Genomic DNA, 20476 nt, shown 5'->3' with positions numbered 1-20476 from the left:
TGCTTGTAAGCAGTAGATATATGCAAAAACATTTTAAAGAATACAAAAGTTACCAAATGGGTAAAAACGTCACTGTGTTTCTTCCGCTCGCTCCCGGTTGTAAAGTCCAGCTTCTCAAGCGGCCATGCAGGAGGATGAGTGTGGGCGCATGTGCAGTAGAGATCATTGGTGGGGAGAAGAGGAGAGACACAGTGGAGGTGAATGCATGCAGCCGTGAGCGGGAACATTGGACAGACACCGTGGGACACAAGGAGTCTGCGCTGGATAGTAGACCAGCACCAGCGCTGGAGGGATTGTTGAAAACTACTGGAAAGAAGATGATGATCGGATCAAGAGGCATCACTTAAGGTAAGTCCATAAAGCAGCATGGGGGGGATGTGATTTTAATGTCACTTTAATAATAGTTATATTTTACTTATGCCTTGATGAGAAACAAAAATGCTTGCATTGAGCTGTACAGTTCTGCTAAAGAAGTAATTGGAAAATGTGTGTGTATATAAATATATTTGTGAGCTGCTCCCGTTTGTGGGCACCACCCACCTAAGAATCAGTCTCAGAGGCCATTTGCATGCTATTCATGCTATATCTCTATTGATATATATTGTGAGGCACTGGCTGGCAGGAATGTGGACAGTGTATATGTGTCACCTAGGTTTCTTACATACACATGGTGAAGGGCTCCAGGGTTTATGTCTGCTGTTGATGAAACACAATTGTTGGCTTCTCAAAATTTTAAGTTCTTTTCTGGGTCCTTGGTCTTTGTGGAGTTTTGGGTGAGATAAAGCCTGCATTTCTAGGGCCACATCTGACCCAATACCCAGACCTCATGATTAGTGTCAGCTGTGCACAGGCCTTTGTATATGTCAGCTGACTGTTGCTCAGGGCTCTCTCTTTCGCACTCTCTGCTGTGTGTCCCTACAGCAGTGTGAAAGTGACAGTGAGGACAGAATCAGTCACGTGCGGTACCTTCCGCACTGGGTGAGGCATTCCCCCAGCTTGCCCTGTCCCCAGCTTGCCCTGTCCCCAGCTTGCCCTGTCCCCAGCCTGCCAAAGCCCCATCCTGATGAAGCTCCGTCCCCAACCTGGTCACCAAGCTAGTGTGAAGGAGGGAGGAGGAAGGGAGGAGACAAGGAAGGGCCTCCCTGTCCCTTACTTGCTCATCACTGGTGAGGCATCGAGATCGATGTCCTCAGTGTTTTCTTTTTCTTGATTGGACAGCTTGGACCAATGACGCTTTGCCATTGGTCCAAACCATCCACAGAGCTCAAGCCTTACTATGTTAGGTTACACAAGCAGTGGAGAAGCCCGCTGCTGTGTAACCTAACTTAGCTGTCAAAAGCCGGATGCAGCGTCCCCTGTAATTAACAGGCAGGGCTCCGTCCATGACAGGTTACACAGCGGGGAGGCTTTCCCTGCTGTGTAACCTGTTGCCACTCGCTCTGAATGGAGAAAAAGCTGTCAGCTTCAGACTTGAAGCTGACAGCTTTTTCCTCCATAATACTAGCTGAGGCTCTGCCTCCCCTGACTCCACGTCACTGGACAGAACACTAACAGAAAAGTACAAGTGCTGCCTGTTTGTTTTGGGAAACACATTAGGGGGCACCCTCTTGGTCAAGAACTGATCTGAGTTTAGTTAGTGGCTCAGACAAGCAGAGGTTATGTTTGTTTTATGCTATAGACTGGCTGAACAAAGCCCTCCTGCATTAAAACTGCGCCTGTTTGCTGTCTTGCTGAATAAAGGGTCCGAGATGACAAGGGTGGCCTCCAACTCCTGTGCACAATTCCTGTATGAACACCCTTGGAAGCTAAGACAGGGAACTATAGTGCCTAGGTGCAGGAACTGGTGACTGGAACTGATATATGTGTAAAACACCAAATCAGAAGCAGTATCAAGGTTGGGAACAAGTAGAGGTCAACAACGTGCAGGCAGCAAGGTACAAAGTTGGTGAGCAGAATCTTGGTCGGAAGTCCAAGGAAATCCAAAGACAGGTCAGACAGAAGTTGGGTGAGTAACAAAGGTCAGGCACAAGTCTAGGTCTAGTTGTAGGTCACAGGGAAAGACCTTTCAATGGTGATCCTGTGCAGGACTGAGGTTTAAATATCCTTCTTTACACCAGTTTCTGTGTGGTCAAGTTAGTGTACATGTTGTGGTGTGCAAGCTAATGCGCATCAGCATGCACACAGTTACCCATCTAGCAAGGCTTCTGTGAACATTTTGCACATGTCTGACGGCTAGCACGATGTTCCTGACAGCAAAACAAACCTGCACGGACTTTTCTTTTCTGGGTGTTTGTCTCGTACATGGTCTACCACTGTCTGTAGCAGTTGTGCTTGCCCCCCTTACTATATATGTGTGTGTGTGTGTGTGTGTGTGTGTGTGTATGTATATATATATATATGTATATATATGTATGTATGTGTGTGTATGTGTGTGTATATAATATATAATTTTTATTTTAGGGATGCGCCAATACTGGTATCTCGTACTCCTCGCCCAAATGCTCCGATACTTACCCCGATACCGGAACTGATGGTCAGAGGGAGAGTGCCATGAGGTAGCGTGGAGTCGGCTTCCCGGCCAATCAAGCCAGTGTTCTATCGAAAGAAAACTGGCTTCACGCTCCCTCGCGACACTGCAAGGCAGCTGTGAGCTTGTAGGCCCAGCACCTATTAAGGAGCTATGGGGATTTGAACCTGGGTCTCTGGGTTAGAAGTACTAAGGCATTGGCTTCACCATTATGTAATAAAACCAGGTTATGCTCTGTGCAATCATTTATGCATACTGTTAGAAACTGTATGGAAGTGGATGTAATAAGGCAGCTCATATTGAGTCAGACTGATAATTATTTTCATCTTGCTTTAAGCTATACACTGTGATCATCAGCACAGCCTTGGAATGTATCTGACTTTCTAATAATGATTTTATGAGTGCTCATCTTGGAGGGCTGCTAATTCTAAGTTAGCATGTAGATCACTTTCTGTCATAATATGGAGCATATTCTCCTCAGAATTAAGTAAAACCAGAGTTAGAATTTGCTGATCCAATTTAAAAGCAGATTCTAATTTCCAAATGATCATGACCTGCATGTAATTGCCAAGGTGAACAGCTCATCCATATATACAAGTCAGTCAACTGAGACATGGGATGCAAGAGGGCACATGAATATGTCCACTAGATTGCTCTAATGCTGACCATAAACTTGAAAATGCCCAATTGACCATGATAATGGTGGGTATAAATTACCTGATTTACAGTATATCTATACAAAATCAAGGAAAGTAGTCGAGAAACAGGCCGAGGTCTAACACGTACAGGCAGCGAGGTACAAAATCAGCAGGCAGAAGAGTACGCAGGAAACAGACCAAAGTCTCAGTAATATTCAGCGATCAATCCAGCAGCAGTACACACAGAAACAAACCCCAATAAACAGGCTCAGAGCAGAGGAAGTGGATTATGGATTGACTGCAGCTGGCAAGCAGGTGGAGCTAGAGAGTCCAGAGAAAAGCTGCTGAATAGAAATAGGCAGTGCAAAGGTGAGTCCTCCTTGTGGCTGAAAGCCAATGCCTTAGTACTTCTAACCCAGAGACCCACTCTGGGATCCACATACATTGTAGATACATACTGTAGATCCACATACATTGTGTGTGTAACAAATGTTATATGTGCTGTACATTACTTTTTCCTAAGAGCTTTTCCTTATAGGAGAACTATGGGGTTAAGGCTTTTCCCCATAGTTCTCCTTAGGGTAACGGGAGGACACAAACTGGCGTCCTCCCGTCACCCTAGGCTCAGTATACCGCGAGCTGTAGCTCGCAGTATTCTGAGACGCCGCAGCTGAAGCGGATCCCGACAATTGTGTCGGGATCCGCCCAGCTGCGTGACTGACAGCTGACTCTGCCTATCTAGAGGCAGAGCCAGCTGTACCCGCCCCCTCCCTCCCCCGTCAGTTCCGCCAGTCAGTGCTGACGGAGCGGGGAGGGGGGAATCCAGCCCCTCCCCTGTCACAGCAGAGAGCCGTGACAGGACCGAGAGGTGAGTGAACATGTGACAGTCTCATTGTCACAGGTCGGCTAGAACTATGAGGTGAGTGAAAAGCACTCACCTCGTAGTTCTCCTTTAAACGTCAGATGCCTAAATAACCTTCAAGTGTATGTAATCCCTAACAACTAACTTTTTATTTGTTCTCATTTGTCTGTTAAATATACTATTGAAAGAATGTGTTATATGTATTATTGTTTATTCTGCCAGAAATCCAATGAGCTCCTACCTTCCTGTAGTGAGCGAACAATTTTTTTTCAATGAATCTCAAACAATGTTATCAGCCTCTGTGGACTACAGATAACTCCCCCATTTGTGGAGATGAGGGAAGGCGTAGGAGTTCTGTAGCCCTAACAGACCTTCCTTTATAATTTTGCTCCTTCATAGATGCACTAAAATGAATGAGCATTGTCACCCTAGGACAGTGATTTACTGGCACAATCACAAGGATGAAATAAAGAAAATAAAGGAGAGGAATCCTGAAAAAGAAAGCTAATGCAGCCCACACATTTAAGGAGTAGTTCACTTTAATATATTTTTTTTCCTTGGGTTTACGTACCTTCTGTCATCAAGTAAGCTGGCTATCGGACACCATAAGCTGCCACATTATACTTTGATGATGCACAGGGGGTCCATCGTCAAAGTATAATGTGGCAACTTATGGTGTCCGATAGCCAGCTTCAGCTTACTTGATGACAAAAAGTTACTATGTAAATTCCTTTTCTTCTGTCGTTTCGTTGCCTGAGCAGGCAACCTGTCTCCTACATGGCAATGTGCAGGCCTCGTGTTTTGTCACTGATGCACCAGAAACTGCTTTGCTGAGATAGTGGAGTGAGTTTCTCCCCCTCCCTGGAGCTGGGGTAATAAGCACTAGATCACACCAGTCAATGGGTTTCATAGCGGCTGTATGGGATGATACAGAAGTAGTTTCCTTTCTTTTATGTTTGTTGCAACGTCACTTATTTAACTTTACTGGTTTTCATATTAGCAAGTATGTATTACTTTTTATCCTTTAGTATCAAATTACACTTTTAATTACACAAGATACTTTGACCTGGTAACTTTTAACATAACTTATTAATAGTAGTGACAGGTGATAAATGTGTTTTTATAGTCTGTGCAGCAGGGGATCCATTGCAGTAGTTCACGCTCCAGAGAAAAACAAAGATTCCTGAATACCCCCTACTAAGTAATTTGTGTTAAGGTGGCCATACACTTTACAACCATCGCAAGACCTTAGTCTTGCGATGGTTGTAAAGTACTTAAAAAAACGTACGATCTGCCCATCTTGGACAGGCAGATCGTGCTTGCGATGACTGCAATGAGGGGCGGGCTTGCAAGCACTGCAAACGGGCAGTGTGCGTGTGCGCACACCGGCCCGTTCGTCAGTTGTTGAACAAGCAGGCCACTCACTCGCCGAGAATCGTACGATTCCCGGCGGGTTTTCCAGCCTGCTTGTTCGATCGAAGACGTGCGACCGCACAGTAGAAACGGTCGCACGCCTTCCATACACTGTACGATTCTCGTACGATCGCGGGATTTCCTGCGATTCTCGTACGAGAATCGTACAGTGTATGGGCACCTTTAAACAGGTTGTTGTGAACATTTAGTAGTCTTAGTTTAATTGACCTGTTTAACTACAGCACGCCACTATACTAGTTCCGGCATTTTGTTAAAATGACTTGCAAAGATGAACTCTTAGACGAAAACTGCAGTGTGATTATCCCTTCATTGTTACAATTTGTTGAGGAGAAATCAAAGGAAATTTAGAGGCTTGATCTTGGTTTACAAACTTTACTATTTGATTGCAAATCAGGTTGGGTTGGTGGTACTCACTGCTTTAGCAATGAAACAGATCACAAAGTAGTAATTTTGTGGGTCAAAATAATAAGTAACTCAGAATAATACCCGAATGTAGCGGAAATATTATCAAGCTCTCAGGGACATCTTTGACAGACAAATTGAAGCCTGCGGGTGATTAGAAAAAATAGAGGCTGTATGTGGTCCACCCTCCTCTGCAGGTTTGACTGGAGGGATGTTTAAACACTTTAGGTATAAAGCATTAAAGAAATTTGGAAATAAATAATCTTAGCAGTAGAAATCATGTTTCTATTTATAATTTGTAATTTTATATGCATGTGGGGGTAGTAATATCGCTCAATAGATATGCAGGTTCTGCTTATTTTCTATGCAGTGCTACACAGTAATCTTGTCTTATTACAAGGCTGAAGCATCTGACTCATTTAAAACAATGCACCTCTTTAATTTCATATTTTATCTGCAGAAAGAGAATCTGCAACTTAGTACATTTAAAGAGGAAGTCTGGGCAAAGGAAAAACTTACTCTTGCAGTGGGGCTAACCTTGCACTGCAATGATTAAGTGATCATTTTGTCTAGGGGACTTAAAGCTGGTTTACGTACCTGATCCTGGCTCCTGTGGTGGCCAGTGCTCACCTGTCCCCGTCTCCGCTGTAGCTGTGCAATATCCAGAGCCCATGAGAGAAGAGGCTGTAGGGACCGGTCTAGCAGTCTGGGGAGAGCCCAGAGAGAGACAGATGATCAGACAAGTAAAAAAGCTTTATTGAGTCCCCTAGACAAAACATGCACTTAACCCTTACAGTGTGTGTGTGGGGCAGGGGGATGGTGGGTTCGGTTAGCCAAACTGCAAGGGTAGGTTTTTTTATTTGCTCAGAGTAAATACCACCTGAGCAAGAGCATGTTTATAAAAATGTAAATGTCACATTACATTTAAAAATCACTATAAATATGTTTTAATGTTTTAGTAAAAAAAAATAATTATATATATATATATATTATATTCCCTTTAGGAATATCAGGAAAGATGTGAATCTGCTAATTTACATAAAATAACTCTTTCAGCTTTAGAGACTAATACAGTTGTACATAGGTTATGTTTAGGATTCTAAAATGTACTGTTAAACTATAGAAATAAATGTGTTTTAGATCTGTACAAAGAAATAGGTAAGCTGTGGTTGCTGATATTCCTGTCTGAAAATGCTAGCTATAAGACTGCCATGCTAATCAAGCGTCTTGAAGCTGAATTTTGGGGAATTTCCAAATTTACCCTTGCAGATGGGTTTCCCCCTGCACTGCAACAATGAACTGCTTGTTTTTGTCAAGAGGGGATCAGTAAACCATTTTATTTACCTTATCCCTTCTCTGATGGGCTTCCTCCTCTGTTTGGTCAGCTTAAGCCCTTTAACACTCCATTGGTTGCAGGCACTCTGACATCATCACGTATAATGCAGGTCCAGCAGTCCTGCATTTTAAGTGAGGATGCTGAGGGGGCATGCCTTACAACCGGAGAGAGTGTTGGAGAGAAGGAGAGAGCATCTGTTATCTGGGAAGAGAGTGATTAGGTAAGTAAAACTGCTTTTTTATGTTCACCTAGAAGACAACAAGAATTGAACCACACTGCAAAAGTAACTTTGAAATCCCTGCAGAGTTCAGCTTTAAATAATTTGAGTAACTAATGTTCAGGAATCCTGATTTTACTAGCTGCACCACATATTGTGTACCTGAGCGGCCAATTGACAAGCACCAGTACTGTCACAGGGGAGGGAGGGGAGTACGCCACATGCTCCCCTATGGGTAAAGCAGAGGTTCCCTTTAAGATATGAATGTATGTGGAACTTGAGGTTGAGGATCAGCTCATCAGTAGTTTAATATTTTGTCAGTTCTGAAAAATCATCTTCTGTCTATGAAGGAAAAGTACATTATAATCAAGTAAAGTAGTGTCCTGCTACGTGATGCATGTGTGTGTCTGATCATCGCAACATTAGAGTTATGATTGGCTATCTCTGATTATTTTGAATTACCACCTTCCTTTCTGTCAGCAGTTCCCAATATCAATTATAATTAATCCTTCTAATCCCTTGTTGCTAATATCCATTCGGCTCATCACACGTTCCTGTTTTTCGACATAGACGGCTATTAAAAGTGCATTAATAATTTAAACAGTGAGTTCAACATATGTCTTCTCCAAAAGATTTGCATTCCTTCCCCTCTAAAGAGAAGACATACTACTTCACACAGCTAATTACTAAACAATGGAAGCATTTAATTAATCAGGATATACATTTCTTACCAATAACAACTCCCCAAATGAGGCACCCTGTGTGAGGCGGTTGGGGGAAGAGCTAGTTTCATATGCTGATTACCTATCCATTCCGTGTCTTTTCCCCCAGGAAGGATGAGTTAATTACCTATCTGTTGCTGGCCCACTATTTAGTATTCCTTTAGCAGGGCAGAAGTACCAGCTATAATCTCTGCAGTATACCGGCATTATCGTGCAACATATAGCGGCCAAAAGCTCCCTGGTAACAGCAGGATTTAAAAAATATGTGAGTGCTGCACATATGGGCAGGGAATTCACTGGCACCACTTTTCATTTCGCAGTCTCCCAGGTATTCCCTTGCAGATGGGTGGATGAATGCAGACAGGAGTACAGTGGCAAATGAAGGTCGCGTATCGGAGGTTTTGTTTTTTTTGTCTCATATGCTCCTATCTGTTTTTAAAAATGTAGTTTTGGTAATTATTGTTTTACTAAATTAATAATATCGGATAAATAGAAAAAATATATATTTATATATCCAAATGTGTATATGACCAGCAAGTACACTCATCTGAATTGGCTACATAGCATAATCTCATAAAAATAGGAAAACACAATCTTACCCATGGGGAAAAAAAAGAAACTTTCACATTGCCTCTTTGCTTTCGTTTGAGTTTTTATTTCTTTTTATGGGCATTCCTGTTAATAAGTATGTAATTGCTGAATAGTTTTGAATTAGGAATGGAATTTCAGTTCCCATTATCTTATGGGATCTTCCCTGTTCTACATCTGCATGAGCTGTGCATCAGTTGTAGATAGTGGAGGTAGACAAAGTCCAAACAAGCAATGTAAGTAATGGTCTACGTATAAACTGCTCCGGAGGCAAAATGCATCAGTAAAGCCAACGGGTAGAGTGTCCTCTCTGCTTGCTTTAAGCTATTATGAGGACTGGTTGATTATTAGAGTGTGGTCCCATTACTTTGCTTGTTTATGTCTGTGGAAGAAGATAAGGAGCCCAGGTTTGGCACCCACGGTGGGAGCAGTGAGACCTGAATGTAGAAAAACGACTACTATTTGTGATACTACTGTTTGTTTATGAAGGCACACAGTCCAGCACTCTTTTATTGGTTGACAAATAAAATATATATCACCTATATTTCCACTTTCCTGTGTTTCAGTAACTGATGAGCTCCAACATGAAGACAGACTTTTTAAATTCGTTTTTGTTGCAAATGAAAAATGTCTGAAAAGAAACGAAAAGGCATATTAGAATAGTCATTACTGACCATGCAGTCGCATAGAAAGGTGGCCAGACTGCCTGACATTCATTGATTGTGATGTGAAGGCCTCCTGGCTGAGTCCATTGATATATTTGTATGGGCGCACTAGAGACATTATGCTGGAAGTGTTTTATCATCTAGTTCATTTATATCAGAGCCATTAATTCCTCTTACTCTAAACATAACAAACTCTATACGTTTTAATGCTGTGTAGATAAATGGTTGTAATATTATGAAATAGTATTAGGTTAGAATGGGATTTAGCTGTTAGCTAGGAAATAACAATATTATTGTATTGGATTCTCTGATCTGTTTGGTTTTGCTCTTTTATGAAAGAAAGACCAAATGGATCTAAATTCAATTTAGATAAATAAGCCTTTATGATGGTAAAACACAATCTGAACTTTGTTGTGTGTGTTTTGTTAGTGTATAGATTGTTTTTAGTGTCCACGGGGAAGTGAATGCAATGGGTCTTGTGTTGTAATTTCTACATAGATGTTTATGACATTAAAATGATTTTTGACACAAATCATGTGGCCTATATATGAAGGACATGCAGATACATTTGTGTATATATGGGGAGAACATAGAGACTGGTGTAGTTCCTCTATTTTAGCTCTTAATGAATGAGGTGTTAACTAAAAAATTCCCATCATATCTTTAAAGAAGTATTGGTAGAGTAAAATGTACTCTTCCCAATACGGTGTGGGACTTTGTAGGTTTCACATGTCGGCTCCACAGATCAAGAGCACATTAATCACAAATCACTGATCGCTCAGCTCACAGTCTTCTCCCTGCAAAGAGAGTCACCGTTCCCTGCAGGGATTCCCTCCTCCTCTCTCTTTTCTTTCAGTGCTCATTAAAGGGACAAACACGGGACGGGGCGGGCACAGCTGGCTTTGGCTCTAGAGAGGCAGAGCAGCTGTCAATCAGGCAGCGGGGTTTCCTTTCTGCAGCGCGGCTCTGTGCTGTCAGCATGTAGCCCGCAAGATGCTGACTTTGGGTCACAGGAGTGACCCAAATGTACTAATTTGACCCAAAAGAGGACAAAAGCAAAAAAAAGGTTTAGCTTTAGTTCTTTTTTAAAGTAGATGTCTACTTTTTCAGTATAGATGATACATTGAATATCATATATCATGTCATATATATGCTAATCCTATGTAGACATGAGGCTAAAGGAGGGAAAATGTATTATCATCCTTGTTATGTAAACACTTTATTATGCAGACTAAGTGAAAAAAGTCACTAACTAAAATGTGTGCCTAATAATACAAATACAGTCTTTAGAGAGGTTCATGGCCTGGATTGGTGGCTACAGGCAGGTGATGCATGTAAATAAATGTATTTCAAATCTATATTTAGCGGTTTGTCCGGAGTTCAGGGTTAACTTTCTTTTTTGCAATTATCCTGAGCAAAGCACAGCTCAGTATTCCGAGATCTCTCCTAACACTGCCTGGATATCGACATAATCTTTCTTATATTAAGCTGTTAACTGCAATAAGTCCCTTTAATAGAATTTGGGAATATATTAAAGCTCCTCTATAGCTATAGGAGTCTGCGCAAAGCACATCAGTATAAGGAAATGGACACCCAAGAAAGGGACACCCTTTAGTGTGATAGTTGGAGCAATGTGATTGTAGCAGAAAAGTGCATTCTATTATTTGGTTTTGTAAGGATTTATTCTTTGTACCGGATTCAGTGGTAATATGAAGTCTGAACAGATTACAGGCTGATGCTTCAATTTACAGACTCTGCTCTATGAATTTCTTAGGGATTTGGTAGTTGGCACCCTTAGGTTGACACTAATGCATTTTGCTCTGGTTTTTTGCTACATTTGTAACACTGCAGAAGTTCTAAAGTTTTGGGACTACAGACCTCCGCCTTTCCTGAGCCCTATAATATCTGGGAGAGGTATTCTGTAGTTCACAAAGATGATTTTGGCAGGCTTGATAACACTGCTGGAGATAATATACAGAAAGAACGGGAACTTGCTAGCTCATTGGATTTTGGACAGGATAAACAGGTATTTATTATCTATTATACTTATTGAACAGATATAGCAAAGATCTTTCAATGATATACTCAACAGACCAAACAAGAGCACACGAGTGCTCTTGACCAACATACTCAACAGACCAAACAAGAGCACATAAACAAGTTCATTGTTAGGGTTTGCATAGATGTCCAGGATTTCAAAAGGTAACCCTTGCAGTGAGACTACCCCCACACTGCAAGGTTTAACTGCTTGTTTTGCTCTAGGGAACAGAATGAAGATGATGCACCCAATCTTCAATCCGGCGGCTATTACCACTCCTTCGTCCCTGCCCCCCGCTTCGTCACAGCACCACGCCCCTCGCTCCGTCACGCCCTCTGCTCCGTCCCCATCTCATGTCCCTCGGAATCCTCAGATCAAATGCAAGTGAATGGACGTGCATTAGATGTGATGTCAACAGGGCTTAGACCACCAGAGCCCAGGGGAAAGGGGAAAAGAGGCTGTGGGGACCGGTGTAGCAACCAAACAGGATCAAGGATCAGGTAAGTTTAGTTTCTTTACTTCCGCCCCTTGCACCAGTTAGCTACTGCATTGCAGGGGTAGCCCCACTGCAAGGGTTAACGTTTGAGAATCCTAGAGCTCTCTTTAACCACTTGCTGACCGGGGTGTTTATACCCCCTTCCCATCCAGGCCATTTTTTAGCATTCAGCGCTGCGGTACTTTGACTGACATTTATTCCGTCATGCAACGCTGTACTGAAACAAATTTTATACCATTTTTTTTGGGACAGATAGAGCTTTCTTTTGGTGGTATTTAATCACCACTATGGTTTTTTTTTTTTTTACTGTATAATAAAAAAAAGTACCGAAAATTTTGACAAAAAAACCTGTTCTCCCTACATTATGTTATAAAACATTTATTATTACCCAATTGGTGAAATATAAAAGACGGGGTCACGTCGGGTAAATAGACACCAGACATGTCAAGCTTTAAAATTGTGCGCACCCGTTAAATCGCAAAAACACTACTATACTCAAAATTGACCATAGCCGATGCTTTAAAAGCTTTTACCACTCATCAGTTTAGTGTTATCAGTGATTGATGGCCCTAGAATTATTGCTCTCATTCCGACATTCGCAGCGATATGTAACATGTGCGGCGCAATGGATGTAATCAGCATTTTCACACGGAGGCGGGCTTGGCGCATGTTTGTGGGGGCGGGGGACTTTAATTTTGTTTTTCTTTTATTGCTTTGATATGTGATTTTTATTTTGTAAAAATTTTTTGTAACAATTTTTTTTAAACCTTTTTTTCACTGAACTTTATTGCTATCACATAGGGAGCAAACAAGCTCCCTATGTGATAGCCAATTTGCAGTGATCCTCTTTATGGACACATCAGGGGTCTTTAAGACCCCTAATGTCACCTAGGGACCCCCAGAGAAACTGATGAAGCAGAGACCTGCTTCACCAGCTTCTCTCCGGTTTCTGTACCGGAGAGTGACACTGAATGCAGGAAGTGATGTAATACACATCACTGCCTGCATTCAGAAAAGGAGAAGAAATCAAACGGAGCTCGTGTTTCCCAGCGGCGGGCACGAGCGGGACGGGATAGGACGTCTAAAGATGCCCACCCACCCTCAAGAAGCCGCTGTCCGACCGTTTAATTACAACGGCCGGACAGCAGGTAGTTAAGCTATGTGCTCTTTTAGAGCCTGTGTTGATAGGCTATGGTATTGTGTCTATTGCATCAGTTTGAGGTGCTTCTGCGATCATTTATGGGCTGTTATTCACAAAAGGGTGAAGAGTTTGGAGAAGGCAGGAGAAGTGAACAATCTAGGATAAAATAGCTGATTTGGAAAAATTCTCCAATTCAGCTCACTTTCCAGTTCAGCTATGTTGTCCTACATTGTTCACTTCTCCTGTCTTCTCCAAACTCTTCACCCTTTTGTGAATAACCCCCTTAGAATATATTGGCAAATGCATTGACCTACTGCTGACCTCCTTCTAACCTGCATTTGACCTGCTTGAAGCAGGTTTTGCTTTTCCATAGACTTGTATGAATGGAAAACCCTTTTGAAGTGGACACAAGCCCTTTGACACAAGCCCTTAAAGTAAACCTATACTTCTCTGTAAACTATTTTAAAGTAAAAGTCATGCCTAAGAACATACAACTCATTATGAATGATGTTACTTCCTTAGTTAAAAACCCATCTTTGCCTCTCTCTGACTAAAGGTTCACTTTATGTACAGTATGTCCAGACGTAATCCACATTTACCCCCACTGTAATCTCATTTACCTTGTTCACTTGCATGAATCAACTGGTATTACTCCCTGTGACATCATCACCAGGCTTGTAAAAGTCTTGCAGCGGCAACTGCTGGGATGTCATCCCCCCCGAGGAACCATATTTCCCAAGAGCCCTTTCCCTACACAGTTTTTGGGCAGGTTCCTGGGAGTTAGGGCTGCAGAATTGTATTGCTGTATTGCTAAATCAGCGTGTGCATGTGACAGAAGCGGATGGGGGATAGGCAGAGATTTGTAGTTTAGCAGGCAAGGGTGGCAACTCTGGTTGGGATTTCAGGACAGGAAAGATGCTGTGTTTTCAGCCCTAACAGGAATTTAAAAGCACACTGAATTTCTAGCAGTTGAGTAGATCAACTTTAAAACATCAAGGAGCAGCATCCATTGTACGTTATTTAATCAGCATTTGAAATGGCTTAAAATCATTTTGACTTTAAAATCACTTTAATGGAAGTTAGATTTTGTTTGAAAGGGATACAAATTAATTAACGGTGACTGAATAGATCTTTGTAAGTGTTCTAAAGGGTAGATTAAAGTGTAAATGGATAAATGTATTCGTTAATTACGGACACTTGAATAAAATATTGCTAAATTTTGGCATTTATTTTTGCAACAATATTCAGCACAGCCTATACATTTGTAGCAGTCATCCCCAAGTGCCAATGAAGGTCTTCTTTGAATAAACTATTAGATAATATAACAAGGAAAATGCTAATGCGTTTTGGGTGTGCAATGTCTTAACCATAGCACGATTAAGGTATGATTAAGGGCTTACTTGCCCGATACACGTTAGCATTTCCCTTGCTGTTTCACCTAATGGTTTAATAAAAGATGGCCTTGTATTGATGCTGTGGCTCACCAATGTCTTACCTCTGCTGTAGAAGTAGGATTGCACATGCAATTTAATTAGTAAAAGATATGCACACCAACTAAATATGTATTAATGTGCATTGAAGCAAGAAATGGGTACTGTATAACAGAACATAACCAATGTAACAAAATATAATTGCACACCTGTAGGCTACCACAAAACAAAAACTAAAAAAACTAAAAAATGTACAATAAAGCCTGATTCCAAATAAAGCAAATGCACACAAAGCATCTGTATGTACAAAAATTAAGTTATGCATAAAATAGCTGAAAGTCATTCATAGAGAAATAGGCACAGTGTGCCAAAAATTAAACCGCACCGTATGCATAATATAACAATGATGTGCGTTTACTGAACAGAAGACTAGCAATGACAAGTTTATACAGATAAAGCAAATAAGGGCCATATATACTGTAGCTTGTCAAGAAAAAAAGGATTGCCTATACCATTTTGGGGATTTAAACCGGCCATACACTGCTCAACTTTTGACCTAATCAGCAGGATGTGGGTGGCCCTGTTGGCTTCAATTGACTTTTGTCGAAGGAGATGGGCTGAAAATTGTCAGCTGCAGTTACGGTTTGGGTATTTTGACAGCTGGCATCTGCATAGAATAGCCAGGCAAGGGTGATTGAGCATTTTTTTTCTTGTTCAGTCCATAGGGCTGAATGAGAAAAAGCACCAAGAGGGTTATTCACAAAAGGGTGAAGAGTTTGGAGAAGATAGGAGAAGTTAACAATTTAGGCCAACATAGCTGATTTTAAAAAATTTGCCAATTTTGCTCACTTTCCAGTTCTGCTATGTTGTCCTAGATTGTTCACTTCTCCTGTCTTCTCCAAACTCTTCACCCTTTTGTGAATAATCCTGACAGTGTATGGCTGGCTTAACCCCTCTATCAAAAAGTGGCTTGCATCCTGCATAGGGAGGTTCTTGTTATTACCAATCCCATGTAAGTTGCTTAGAATCCTACTGCTATACATTTTGCACTTCGCTTTCAGTATTGTAAATTGACAATGGTGGCAGCGGGACATGAACATTATTGCTGTACTGAATGTTTAAAGTGTACGTTAACCTAAATTGTCAACTGCCCTTATTCCATTACTTTCTCCCCCATAAGATTAATAGTTCCTGCTTTTTTATAATTTTGTATTGTTTAAAACATACAAAATACCCAGCAAATTGTAAAGCTTTCTCCATCTAGCCCCCTCCCTTCCAGTCTTTTGTCAGTGCTAACCATGGCTCCAACCCCCCTAGGTCCTTCTGAACAGGTAGTTGAGAAATTACAGTCACATGACCATTGGATAAATCCATTTTTAGGTATTTAGGAGGCTCTAATTATAGTGATGTGGCATTTAAATGCATATATTATTACATAGATGGACTGCTGCTGGAGACTGTCCCTTGTGATCTTGTACTGGACAGAAAGTTCAGGGAAGCTGAGCCAATGAGTGTTGGAGCCATTTGGAAACATGATGATTGTGTTTCGACAAAAATGTAAAGAAATCATTTGCTGCACAATGTATATTTGTTTGATCTGAATTCATTATTGAAAAAAAAGTCAGAGTTTAATACTACTGTAAGTGTAGGCAGTATAATAAAACAGGCAGAATACCAACTAAGTGGTTAGTACTTTGACTTTGATGCTAAGGTCTTCAGAAACATCACCATTGTATATAGTGTGCGTGTATATATAATTATTTTTTTAATTTAAATTTCTTCATTTTTCCTCTTTGTCTCCCTCTAGGAAGCAGCCCGCAAGACAGCCCAAGGAACTTCTCTCCCAGCGCATCAGCACATTTTTCATTTGCACGAAGGTAGTAACGTAGTCCCCAAGTATACAGGGCACCATTTTTCTTCCAATAGCTCCTAATTAGCATCATAATCTTGTCTAATTACTTTCTAATGCTTGGTAGCGGGGAAAGGACACATTATTCATGATTATTAATTTGCGTGAGAGTTTATAGTACACATGCTCGCAGTAGGGGTTGCTACTGTCAGTCTGATTTTTATTTACAACCCTTTCAATATTCTGACAGGTCTTTGTGTTCATATGGCTGCTTATGAGTCTGTTATACTGTTTTATTGCTGTGACCGCTATTATTGTGGCAGAAACCACCTTTTGAACTTCTACATAGGGAAACAAGTACTAGAGTAAAAATGTAATATAGTAGCAAGGACATACACTATATGACCAAAAGTTTGTGAACACCTGACCATTAGACATGCCTATGTGGCTAAAGTTTATAGACATCCCTCCAAATTTTTGAGTTTAGTTGTTTCTAGTGAAGGGGTACGGTTACTGCTATAGCATACAAAGACATCTAATGGTGGCCATACACCTTACGATTATCGCACAATTTATTTTCGTACGATGATCGAACCCTCGATCGATTTTTGTACAACTGACCCATCATGCACAGACTATTGTGGGTTTCAATTAGCGTTAGTTAGCAATAGCACCTTGCCAAATTTCGTCGATTGACAGAACTGATTTTTGTTTGCACATAAGCAGTGTTCTTGTTGCGATTTTTTTTCCGTACAAAAACACCACTAATCCATTGCTTTTCGTACAATTCGATAACAGTTTTCTAGCCTGCTAGAAAGACAAAAGTCGAATGGTTGACAGTAATTGCGGTTGTGAACCTCCCATCAACTGTGCGATTATCGTATGAAAACACGATCTCATACTAAATCGTGTGATAATCATAAGGTGTATGGGCACCTTTTAGACAGTTGTGCGCTTCCATCCTTGTGGCCCTTTTCTGTTCAAGTCCTGACTGTGCCCCACGCAGAAAGCCAGATCCATAAAGGTATGGTTTGACCAGTTTAGTGTGGAGGGACTTGAGTGGCCTGCTCACAGCCCTGACTTCAACCCTATTATACACTTTTAGGATTTATTGGAATGCTAAGTCTTCTCGTCCAACATCAACACAAATGCCCTTTTGGCTAAATGGCCAGAATTTCTGACAGACGCACTCCAAAATATTATTGAAGTCTTCCTAAAAGAGTAGAGGCAGATATAGCTGAAAAGGGGGTAAGGGAAGCTCAATATCAGTGCTCATAGTTTTTAACTGAGATATAAAAAAAATTAAATATTTGATGGGTCAGGTGTCCACAAAATGATGGAGAAAAGCCGTATAGTTTAGCGTATTTGGCAAGCGTCTCATCCATTTTTGAAGGATGTGAGAGATGAGGTTTTTTAATGATTATTTTAGACAGAGATATTTTCATTTGTTTCCAATAAAAGGAAATTATTCTCAACCAGCTGCAGAGATTTTACATGTTTGAAATCCTTTGCATGCCACAGCAAACATTTTTATCTCCCGTGTACATTGAGTATTGATTGATTGCTAATTCTTTGAGTGCCCTGTTATCTCAGAAAATACACAGATGGGAAGAAACGCTTACCAAAATCAGCCTAATTCTCCAAGTCATTTGCATTAGTAAGTACATAATAAGCCCATTATAAAATGGAAAGATTAAACTTCGGGGAACAACTTTGACAAAGATGGGAGTTCTAGCCTATACTATGCATTTCTGTGATAACAAAGATACTTAGAAAAGCCTGCATTACCCACACTAACCATACTGATGTCTAAATTCACATTTTATAGCTTGAGTTAGAACTGTGGCACTTGAAATAAAGTTTTTGGTTGCCATGCGCAGCAGTCTTCCTTTCTTGCAATTTTCAAGATGTAACTCAAGTAGTTCTTAACTCTCTGAATTATTCTGCCCATCTTGTTTTAGTATTATGAGATCCATATGTCAACATTTACTCTGTAAATCAATCTGTTACAGCTCATTGAAGGAACAGTATGGTAATGATTAACAGTGTAACAATTCAGAAATGTATTTATGGCAATGTGACAGAAATTAACGTTGTGCTTAATGTGAACAGTTTAAGTTTCATGTAAAACAAATGGGTTGATTGTTTTCTTCTACTGAACAACAGGACAGATGGACGACGCTGGTCTTTGGCATCCCTGCCCTCATCCGGCTATGGCACCAATACCCCAAGCTCGACCGTATCTGTAAGTTCTGCTGCTATTATTTTTTCTGGCTTATGCTTCTCTTAGTAAAGGTGGCCACGGAGAGTACACCCAATGTGACCTATTTTGCGATACATGTTTATAGCTAGTCATACACCTTGTAAATACATTGCATACAAACGGAATGAATTGTTTGGGTAAGGATTCTAGTATTGGTTGCTTTAAAGAAGAACTCCAGGCAGAAATGTTATTAACCATTGCAGTGGAACTACCAGGGTTAACTGCATGGATCAAAAAAAAGTTATATTCACCCGATCTTCCGAGCCGGCCAGCTATTAGACCGATTTCTGGAGTGTGTGTCCCCCTCCTCTGCAGCGGTCTAGGAATCCTTGAGTCATCATGTCCAGTACAGTGTATAGGATGTGAGGATGCCAAGGAACATACTATTGCTGGAGGGAGATCGGGTGAGTATATCATCTTCTCTTTTTTTTTTTCTTTGATCCTAGGAAAAAATGAGCAGTTAACCTCTTGCGTTGTGGGGATAGCCCCATTGCAAGAGTCAATAAAATTTCCGCCCGGAGTTCTTCTTTAAAGGAGATGGTACAATCAGATTGTAATGTGTGCTGCCAGCTTGAGGGGTTGGGGGGTTAGTGATTGGCTGTGCTGGATAATTTCTGCCTATATCATAGTTTTGCCCCTTGTTAAGCCAGTGCGAAGGATAGCTGGCATCATTATGTGCTGAACAGCTAACATACACATATACTGTTTAGTGTAGTAATGGTCATTGTGCTAGATCTGTCCAGTTAGCAGAAAGGTCATCAGGAAGAGTAAAGCTAACAGAGAAAGTGATAGGATGGTGGCAGAGGTGTGTAAATCACGAGAGTGACTGAACAGAAGGGGCTAAATGGGTTGAAAGAAAAATGCGGAGCTCCAGCTCATCCACTGGCTTCAGTACTGAGTCACTGACTTGGCACTAATATGCATATGCTTACCGATCTCGCTCTGACTTTACTGGCTGTCTGCTTTCTTTGGATCAGTAATTGAGAGAAAACAAATGATGAAGGTAAAAGCTAGGCAACTAGCATTTAAAGAAGATCAGCTACAAAATCCTCCCGATTACTCAGCACAGGTTACTTCAGGCTGCTTGAATGGGGTTGGCTTGGCTGAACACTTCATGTGGCCAGCTTTAGGGCTAGTTCACACCATAACTACATCAGAACTGCATGCATCTGTGCAGTTGCAGTGCAATGTGATTTGCCGCTATTTTTTTATCTTACCTTAAAATGGGCTTCCAAGTGCAGTACAGTGCGTTTGCATGTGCTTTTGATGCGTTCCGCTGCGATCAGGTGCAGCTAAAGTATGGCAAGCAGGATAATTTTTTTACTGCATCGGAACTGACTGCGCTGGTGCGAACAGAGCACCAGAAATCCCATTGGAAAGCATTGTGATGCGATTTTGATGCAGCTCCCAAACTGAATGGACTGCATCACAACTGCATCTGGTGTGAACTAGCCCTCATGTCAAATATAGGATTTGCATTAGGTTGCAGGTATTAGTAACCAGCCCATTTTTCTTGCAGTCTCGATGTAAGGACTTGCTTTTAGAATAAAGTGGAAAGTTCCTTTAAGAGGCTGTTGTGTCATAACTGGAACAACAATTGTCATGTATGTACAAAGTTCTAAAACCTCTCCAGTTTATTTGCTACTTAGACCAATAACATGTTAGTCAATTGTTAATAAGCATTAGCCAGCTCATTTTTTATCACCCATTTACGTCATGGTAACACTGGACATGAAGCAGTGTCACCAGTGCAAGTTTATTGATTTCTCCCAAGGATCTCTCCTTGTCACCGTGCTGCTTTGAGCCACTCCTTTCCTGTCTGCAGTATGAGTGATAGGCCCGGCTGGGTGCTAGCTTGTTCGGGAACA

At 41.2% G+C, this 20476-nt stretch overlaps 1 protein-coding gene across 1 annotated transcript in view; it reads left to right on the top strand.

The window, feature by feature from the left end:
- Positions 1-20476, top strand: part of MAST4 (microtubule associated serine/threonine kinase family member 4) — a 442223-nt gene that overhangs the window by 337066 nt on the left and 84681 nt on the right. Inside the window, 2 exon segments of the mRNA XM_018569292.1 lie at positions 16304-16373; positions 18512-18590. Coding sequence (XP_018424794.1) covers positions 16304-16373; positions 18512-18590 — 149 coding nt within the window.

The sequence above is a fragment of the Nanorana parkeri genome, unplaced genomic scaffold (genome assembly GCF_000935625.1).
Source record: "Nanorana parkeri isolate BGI_ZX_2015 unplaced genomic scaffold, ASM93562v1 scaffold34, whole genome shotgun sequence".
Lineage (NCBI taxonomy): Eukaryota > Metazoa > Chordata > Amphibia > Anura > Dicroglossidae > Nanorana > Nanorana parkeri.
This window is presented reverse-complemented; position numbering and strand designations above follow the sequence as displayed.